Genomic DNA, 9,237 nt, shown 5'->3' with positions numbered 1-9,237 from the left:
AACCGGCCAACCTTTTGATAGGAATGGGCCTTTGTTGGGCCGTGCCACGTGTCGACGTATCATAGGCGCCTTCGGTCCAATGAGTGGCTGACATCTGTCCCAACAGTGAGCCGACACATGTTTCTTGTAGCCAACGATGATTTTACACGTGGAAAATCCACATTGGTCCGGGCTATTAACGGGTTATCGGATCCAAACCGGAACCCGATAGCTTAACAGCGACCCATTACGGTGGATGCCAGGTGTCGGTCACCCTTGACAAAAGCACTTCAATGACGCGTCATTTATCGTCATGGAAGTGGACACTTCCGTGATGATATTTTTGGTATTGTCATGGAACAGTTCTATGATAGCACAAGTATGACTATCTTGATTCTGTCATAAAATCGTCATGGATGTACATGCATGGCAAAAAACGTGACCTACTGTGACAAACACGTATCATCACGGAAGTGTATTTTTTTGTAGAGCAAGGAAACGTGCAATTTGACCGGGCTAGCAGCTTTCTGCTTGACTAACCCAGTGCCTCCAGTAAGTATATGTGGACTTGCTTACCCATTGTATCCATCACTTGTTTGCTCTTTTGTACTTAACTGTCAGCTCATCATGTGTACATGCAAACTCCAACTATTGGAAAATCAAGCCTCGAGACCCTGCTCCTCCTCAAGATGAGCAAGCAAATAAGCCGGTTGATGCTGATGAGGCAGCTGCTGAAGAAGAGTCTGAAGTAGAGCTCGATTCACTTGGCCATTTTTTTATTGAACTTGCTGACGCTCCCTCTTCTCAGGATAATACACAGACTAGTCGTGCCAGTAATGTTGAGGTAATTTCAATTTCATCCAACTCGGAAACATTTATCCCGAAGAAAATGAGACGAGCTATGAGAAAGGTACCATTTTCGCATCCACACGCTCACTTAGATCCGTAATTTCTTTTGAAGAAAACTCAGGGAGCCGGCTCATCGAAACGCAAGACCCGGAGCGACCCTAGGGAGTTGTTTACCGGCTTATCTCATGAGCCAGTCGCTCGAAGGCGACGAACTGAGGTGCCTCATAGCCCAACTCCATCTCGCCCAAGAGCCAGTCTAATTAGACAACCACTTAATCCTTCTGATTCAAATTATCAGGACATGTCGCCCTCTTCTGGAGAATCAAGCACGTCCCAGCTTCCGGCTCTCACAATTAAGCGCGGGTAGTATATCTGGGACATATTTTACTTTGTTATCGTAGTTGTTTCTTCAAACTGATGTTACTCTTATAACTTCGGAGCCAAAGCTTTTGCGAAGAAAAAGGCTGGCAAGTCTTCTTCTGCCCCAGCGGGTTCTGATACTCGAAACCCGCCAATAGTCGATCTAGACACCAAAAATGAGTTGGCTGGCGAGGATAATCCAGACCAGAGGATTGAGCTGACTCATGAGAATGAGCTGATGAATATCGAAGATCCAGCGAGGTTGATGAGCTGGCCTACATAGATGAGCAGGTCAATATGGATGACCCGGCTCAGAACGATAACCCGCCAAGTCCTGCTCGTGCCTCCAGCCCCATGCAATAGGTATAAAATACCCTTCCTTCATCCAATATGGATGATTCAGAAACAATGATTACTGAAGAAATGCATAGAGCTCCAGAAACTTCAAATGTCTTTGCCAAATTGTGACCAAGGCTGAGCCGGCCACTTTGTAGAAAGGAAAGGCAAAGCAAGATCTCCCAAATTTTGAAGATCTTAACGTATATGAAACTCCATCAGGGATATTTGACCCGGTTGTCTGAGAGACGGAATATGGAAGCGAGTATGATCAAGCAAAAATACGAGGTATGAAAAATTCCTCCTTTATGTTGTCTATACTTATGTAGCCCCCAAGTCTTAGGCGTAAGAAGATATGAATATGCTTAAGACTTGTTATTGAACTTGTGAGCAAACCATAGCCCCCAAGGGCCGGCTCAGTAAACAGTACGGGGCTAGGACTTAAAAAATGATAGACAAATTGATAGTGGACCATAGCCCCCAAGGACTGGGTTGTTATGAAAATGATGACCCGACTCTTCAAGAGACACTTTAGTCGAAAAGTTGAGAAAAGCGACTTGTAGCCCCCAAGGGTAGGCCTATCTCCCTGAGACAACCGGGTCTTGGCCTTATTGTTTTGAAAAAGTGACTTGCATTAGCCCCAAGTGTCATGGGGACTGCTTGCAGCTTCATGAGACTTCTCATGAAAATACTTATAAAATATCTAAGCTATAGCCCCCAAGTGCCGGGTCGTGCGACCTCGCCGGCTCGGGACTGTAGAAAATTTGAACTAAGATTGCATCTGTTTTGATAGGATATGCTGGATTTGGCTGAGTCAAAAGCTATCAGCTTACAGAAATAGTTGAAAACAAAGCAAAAACTTCGTGAGAGAGCAGAATCGTCCTCCTCATATTTGTAGGAATCTATTTCTCTTGCTAAGGATAACCTGCAAAACATGAAAGCCTCCTTTGAAGAAGAGAAAATAGTGCTTCTGAAACATGCACAGGAGGCGGAAGGCAAGCTTGAGCCGGTTAAAGCGCCATATAACCAATATGACTGTGGCCATCTTTGGTAAGTGGTAACATTACCGTAGTCAAAATCCGGTTTGAGTGTAGGCCGGCTTATTGATATTCTTCTCTGTGCAGGTAGGAGAAATGATAATGTTGTCCAACTGCCTTTGGCGAAGTTGAAGGCAATATATACCTATCTGGAGCAATTATATACATGATGTGCTTGTGCAATAATCGCAGTAAAAAACGCCACAACACCCCCTCCGCGGATCAAAGATACGCTCAATGATTTGTCAAGTTGCACAACGGATCCAGTAGTTGAAGAAATCGGCGGCTCGTGCTGGGACCGGCTTAGCTCTTGCTTGAGCAAAGGCCTTTCTTCCTGAGATGGAGCCGGCTGAGATGGTGGGCAGGTTTCCACAGTTTAAGGTTGACGGCAGTGAATTTTCCCAGGAGGATTTTGTGCGCTGTGTGAAAGAAACCCGAATGGCGGCCACTCAACTGTCTGAAGAGCTTGATTTGACAAAGTACCAAGCCGGCTACACGGAGGAGAACAAGTGCATAAACCCGCCTGAATTCAAGCCATTTGTGCTGACTCCTCCACGCCATAAGCAAACTTTTGCCCCTGACGTCAACCCGTCTGTTATCATCACTGAAGACTCAAATTTCCAGGCTTTGTCAACTATTAAATGGACGCCAAAGGACCTCCATACCGAGAAGTATGAGCCGGGACCAGTTGACCCGGAAGCATCGAGCGCGGAAAGCCAATAAAAAGATGTCAACCCGGAGAGCTCGGGGGCCGGCTTGAACGAGTAGCCTTCTTGATAAAAACTTGCTTATGTGTGGCCCAGTTGAGGCTTGTAATAGGAGTAGTGAAAACACTTGCTTATTTGCGGTGCCATCGTGCACTTGATATTTTGAGGATATTGTCTTTTGAAGGAAACCGGGCCAGTGCTTTGATTGATAACCCGCTAAGTATCATGATACTTGTAGTATACCCCTTCCTTCATAGATGAGCCGGGGTTTTAAATGATAACCCGGATTTTGTTGAAACTTGATCAACATATAAGCCGGCATAATGAGACCTGGCAGATTTGACAGTAATATTCCGAAGTATAGAAAATGTTGCCAAGGTCAACACAATGTTTAACTTGATGTAGTATAATTTAGTATGCCATTGTGTTTATGACCCGACAGCTCTTGGTTGATATGATTAGTGATCAAGGAGAATTAGTTCCTGTAGAATAGAATATAATACATGGATATAATTGTAATGAATGAATTGCATAACTATTAAGACGACTTTCGAGCCTTTCAATCAAGATTCATCTCCAATGCCTGCTCCACCACAATCCACACAAAAGGAGGAGTAAGAGATGCCACCACCGTCACCAGGTGTCGTGCCTAGGTTGTGTGTGTCGTCCACCATCGCCATCTTCTTATTCCTCCATTGCTACTACATTTGTAAGATTTAAAAATGGTGATGAACTTAATGAATCATTCATCTTTGTAGCATTGTTCTTATTCACCTATGTTTGAGTGGTTCATCCGGTTCTAGGTTGAGGTATGATCTAGTACGAAATATTAGAATGTGGCATTAAGTAATCCTCTAGTATTTACTGTCTTCGTGTTGTACGCAATGCTATGCTGGGAGACGTCCTTTCATATGATCCCAGTGTCGATACCTCGATAGGCAGGTATCAATAGCGCTTGACAACAACAAGACGAAGAGGCGTCGTGTGGGTAAGTGAACATGTGCAGAGTGTAAAACAAATTGATTGGTCGTACCCACGGTCATGGGTGGTTGTTAAGAATGCTCCTTCCGATAATCCAGCTTTGACTACTATTGATGTTAGACGAACTTACTATGCTTGTGTTCCATATCATGTGAAGGGGTGTCGTTAGTCACGTGCTTAGGTTGTGGATGAGCATGACGACAGACTGCTTGTGTAACTTGTACAATTATAAAGAGAGAAGGATTGGCGGAATATAATGTATCTTGTATTGAGCCTTTCGGACAGTTTATATAGAGTACATGGCTTGGAGGACCAGAAGTCTCTCATAGACATAAGACAGAAGATGAGTACAAATTATATGCTACCAAATACAGAGATATGCCTAGATACTTTAACATATCTTACAACCATATGTATGTTTTGACATTCTAAAGGGATAAGTCCTAGCTATTCATGTATGCTTCATCACGTTTGTGGAAACCCTAGAGTTTATTTTATTCATGTTTTGCGTTGCATTTTGTGCAGCTTCGAGCTATGCAAATTGTACAAATATGTAACTGAATTCATCAGTTTGTAATAAAATAATGTATGTATTCTTGGTATTAAATTATTACTATGTGCTAGTTACGATTCAAGGATGAATTGGCACCATGGGGGAGGACTATGTAGTAGGGAACACTCGCTGCAGTCTTTTCCATCAGTTTTTTTTTTTTTTTGAGTAGTTTAGATTGTTTACGACATCTGTCACGTGGTCTGTTCCATCAGTTTATGAGAAATAAAGACATTGATATAGCATATGCCACAAGATGTGAATGTGCAACTTTTCATGCAAATGCATGCCCATTTGAGAATTTAAAAGTTGTGCTGTATGCACCCAAAGTTGTTTCTGCGTGCAGGACCAGATAGTTTTACAGGTTTTCATGCTACGCTGGTGATATTTTTCCATAATTCCCGAGAGCTTGTGCCTCCAAACGAGGTGAACATGCTCTACAAAGAGTAACAAAGACATTTTCTCTCACCACCAATCTTCCGCAGAAGTTCAAAAGCCAACGTGAGCTCTAGTCAAATTTGCACCCAGCCCCCAGTTTCAGTCTGCGAATTTGGCAACCAAATTAGCTGACAATGGGACTTCAACTTGAAACAGACAGCTCCAGAACTTCATCAGCTAAATGTAGCCAAAAACACAAGTACTGGAATTTGGGAGGTAAAATACTAAATAAGGAAACAGAAGCAAATCACCCTTCAAAGCCCACAGCATGGGACACCTTAAGCGAGAAGCTAACCCCTTGTTTTATTCTATGAACCAGATCACAGATCTACAAAGACGGACAGGCGCGAATGTATGCAATGCTGCAAAATCAATTGGTCAACTGAAGAAAACAACATTGGATAAGATACAAGTACACTTATTTACATGACATACAAAGTTCTCTTTCCCAGATTTTCTGGATCAATTTGATTGCAAATTTTGCAACCAACATTGTATACAACGGGTTGTGGTAGTGACTAAGGATCTGGTTTGCCCACTATATCCTCATCGCCGGAGTCATCTTCGTCTTCGCTAAGCTCCTCTTCATCACTGGACTTGTCTTCTGGGGTTATGCCAGCATCCTCTGGTTTCGCATATTTTTCACAAAATTCTGCATAAACAAGAGAAAGCAACTAAATAATAGATCGGGAAATACAACGGTGCACATGTGTATTTGAGCAACCAAAAGAGGTGCTACTAGAATATGCATATTGAAATGAAATAAAAAGGCAAGAGTAAGAAAATGCTGTCAGTATCCCATATTGACACATCCCTACTTTAAAAGATATGCCAAAAAAATGTATATAATCTAATACTTCTCCAGGGCATTGAAAACCCGGTCAAAAACAAAGACTGAAAAAAAATAGAAGTACTAGGAAGAGAAAATCATCCCCTCTACGCATGCACATAGTCCCGGTTTGACAGGCAGCTTTGTTTCACCACCCAATCAATCAGAAATTTCATGAATCATCATTGGTTTAAGTAGCAAGTAGCTGATATGATTAGTTTAGGTGAGTAATCATACTTCCACCTGCCCTTTTTGCAGTGCACAGAAAAGCACTAGGAGGGAAGCAGAAGAGCACCTAACTCTCATAGGACAGAAGCAGGAGGGTGCCTACCCCGTCTAGGCGACATGCCCAGCAGACAACAGTGCAAATTTCAACACAAAGTTGTTGTAAAATAAAATATCATAAGTTTGACAGCTAGAGTTGAGGGATACCTTAAATTCCACAAGAGCAAATATTCATAATACATTTTTGACTATCTCAACATTCTTCGCATCAAACCATTTTAATTATGTTGATGCAACTACACAAGTACATGAATGTTTACTCGCCTCCTAGGTGGCTCTAGTGCATAGCCTGCCGACTATGGCAATATCAACGCGGCAAGGGGTTGCCAAGTGCCTACATGGATAGTAGCCTAGGCCACCTTGTACAACATTGCATCTCAGTTTATGTTCAAATTCCTTAGCAACTACTCCCTCCGTCCCAAAATTCTTGTCTTAGATTTGTCTAAATACGGATGTATCTAGTCACGCTTTAGTGTTAGATTTTTTGGACGGAGGTACTACAAAATTAGTTCAAACTTCAGACTATGGCACAGGACAAACAAATAACTAAAGGTGTGTACAATATTGAGGATGGCAAATAAGATTCGAGCATCATGAGCCATCTTGTAATGGGGTTTTGGCCCTCGCAAAAGAAGAGGGGGGGGGAGGGAATTAGCATGTTCACAAAACATGTAACTAGGTTAGCAACTGGAAGAACATCAGTATTGGCAGCCCTAGGATGAAAGAACTAACCAATCCAATTAGATCCTTAACATGTTCACAAAACAGCAAAGAACCAGATCTGACAAGATCCATCTGAGACAAGGGGAAATGCCTCAACATCAACAAGGACTAGAAAGCACTAGAATAATAAAAGCTCTAAAGTGGCAAACTGGCGATTCCCTCAATAACAGAGTTGTAGAAGACACAAGTTACGGTGTTACAGTATGGTTGTTGATACAGCTGAAAAATGAGTTTAAGAACTATGCCCAAGCATTTTAGCCACAAAATAGAACAGCTAGGATGGAGTGCGCTCAGTTGTATTGATATTTTATAATAGTTAAACCAAAGGCTTGTTCATATTTTTTGTTTACACAACATAACAGAACAAGCGTACCAAGGAAGACTGTACGATCAATATACTCATAGTTGGCTGCCTTAGATTGCATGCCATATCAACAAAGACAACAAAATAACTAAAATGTGTCTGCAATCTTGCAAGGTTGCATGCATACGAAAGGCATAGATCAGTAGCGAAATGCTGTGAGCAAGAATTAAATAACGAGACTCTAGAGTTGATATCAAGAACAAATAGTGGATAATGTTGAACCAAATCACCTTTCACTTTTTGTTCATAAGCAGGGCGATCTCGCATCATAAGTGCAGCAGCCTCTCCATTTAATGGATCAGACGGATTTGGGTACAACAGAAGTTGTGGAAGGAAGACTTCGAACACATTTACTAGATCTACAACACTCACAAATAAAAATAAGATGAGATACAGAAACTATATCAGGGAGTGCTCGTACAAATTGTAAGCAGCAAGTGCTCACCAAACATTGGGCTCCATGTCTGGTTGATAACATCTAAACATACGGAACCAGACCTACATTTTGCAGGCAAACAAAAATTAGGTCAGACCAGTGCGAATTTTGTTGCTTATGCTAACCAAAAGAATTTGATGGTAAAAATGCTCACATTTCATCCACATTTGGGTGATAAATCTTATTAATGAACCCAATTGACGGAGATTTGTAAGGATATGCATCAGGCAGTTCTACTCTAACCTTCCAGACACCACCTTGATAAATACCTATTAAATTTAGAACACATCCACAATTGATTAGAAATATAGCCGCTCTTCCCATACAACAGAAAAGATATACTGTACTTAAATTCACCAAATCGCGAAGATGCTCCAGGGCAAATGAACAAGCGAGCAATTCATCTGCAAACGTAACCTAAATCTTGAGCTAAACCACTTGTAAATGATAACGAATGTCATACGATCAACAGGGGGGTTCACAATTTCCGCCAGAGTTGCTTTGCACTACATCTAGATCAGAAATCGGGAACATAAACGCCGATCATGAGCCCAAGAAACAGGACAGAAACCGGATTTTGCGCAAGGATCATACTTTCAGTAGGCCCTCGGAATTCCACGAAGAATTCTTGCATCCCATCGTTCACCATCTCCACCTTATAGTCGCTCATCATCCTGCAACAACCACGAACCGCCCCCCCCCCCCCCCCCCCCCAAGAAAATCCAGATTAAGCCTCCAAGGAAGGAATCAATCGCTTGTCCCCACAAAAGAAAAACAATTTCCAAGATCCTCACAGCTTCATGAGGTCCATCTCGCGACGCTTGCTTGGGGAGGACATCTTGGGGGCAAAAAAGATGAAATCTTCCCTTCCTCCTCCGGAGACGCGTTTCCTGGGCGTGGGGATAAGGGAGGAGGCAGAGAAAAGAAAAGGAGAAAGAGATTGAGCTGCTTGTGACGGTGCGTGCGTCGTCCTCCTCCCAGCACCTGCGCGAGATTTATTTATTTTTATTGCTGCCGCAGAGAGAGAAAGCGGGGAACAGGGAGGCGAGACAAGCACAGCAGAGGGGAAGGAAAGGGACAAAGCTAAATACTTCTCTCTTTTTCTTACAATCAAACCCTCCTCTTTATTTACTTGTAATCATAGCTACACTTCATCTAAACCAATAAAGAGGCTGGCCGACCCGCTCCCATGGTGCTCCCCGATCGGGCCATTCCTGGCCGTTTGATGGTAGTAAATTTCCCACCTTGTCTTCCCTCAGCCGTTAGATCTTCACTATATGTTTTACCTTATTCGTTTTTTAACATATGTATGACCTGTGGGCCAATTCATTGGTGGGGTCGCTGTGTCTTGGCTGGGTGTGGG

At 42.6% G+C, this 9,237-nt stretch overlaps 1 protein-coding gene across 2 annotated transcripts; it reads right to left on the bottom strand.

Annotated features, from left to right (window-relative positions):
* Positions 1 to 5,611: 5,611 nt before the first annotated feature.
* LOC123119432 (ubiquitin-conjugating enzyme E2 4) lies at positions 5,612 to 8,939 on the bottom strand. 2 transcript variants are annotated; one of them, XM_044539240.1, is made up of 6 exons: positions 8,669 to 8,939; positions 8,469 to 8,548; positions 8,029 to 8,278; positions 7,884 to 7,936; positions 7,669 to 7,797; positions 5,612 to 5,889 (listed from the first exon to the last, which is right to left on the bottom strand). In XM_044539240.1, exons 1-6 carry the CDS (start codon positions 8,710 to 8,712, stop codon positions 5,756 to 5,758), a joined length of 690 nt encoding a protein of 229 aa, XP_044395175.1. In that variant the 5' UTR covers positions 8,713 to 8,939; the 3' UTR covers positions 5,612 to 5,755. The 2 variants fall into 2 exon arrangements, with proteins under 2 accessions (XP_044395175.1, XP_044395178.1); XM_044539243.1 differs by having other exon boundaries at positions 8,029 to 8,143; positions 8,669 to 8,937.
* Between the last annotated feature and the right edge of the window lie 298 nt (positions 8,940 to 9,237).

Source organism: Triticum aestivum, chromosome 1B (assembly GCF_018294505.1).
Source record: "Triticum aestivum cultivar Chinese Spring chromosome 1B, IWGSC CS RefSeq v2.1, whole genome shotgun sequence".
NCBI lineage: Eukaryota > Viridiplantae > Streptophyta > Magnoliopsida > Poales > Poaceae > Triticum > Triticum aestivum.
Note: the sequence above shows the minus strand (reverse complement) of the source record. Positions and strands in the feature narration are given on the sequence as shown.

What these genes read in the sequence shown, in the direction of transcription:
- LOC123119432 (XM_044539240.1), bottom strand. Translation starts at nt 8,712, where the DNA reads ATGTCCTCCCCAAGCAAGCGTCGCGAGATGGACCTCATGAAGCT. An exon ending in CACCCAAATGTGGATGAAAT is followed by an intron (nt 7,937 to 8,028) that starts GTGAGCATTTTT and finishes TGCAAAATGTAG; the next exon opens with GTCTGGTTCCGTATGTTTAG. An exon ending in TTATGAACAAAAAGTGAAAG is followed by an intron (nt 5,890 to 7,668) that starts GTGATTTGGTTC and finishes TTGTTTATGCAG; the next exon opens with AATTTTGTGAAAAATATGCG.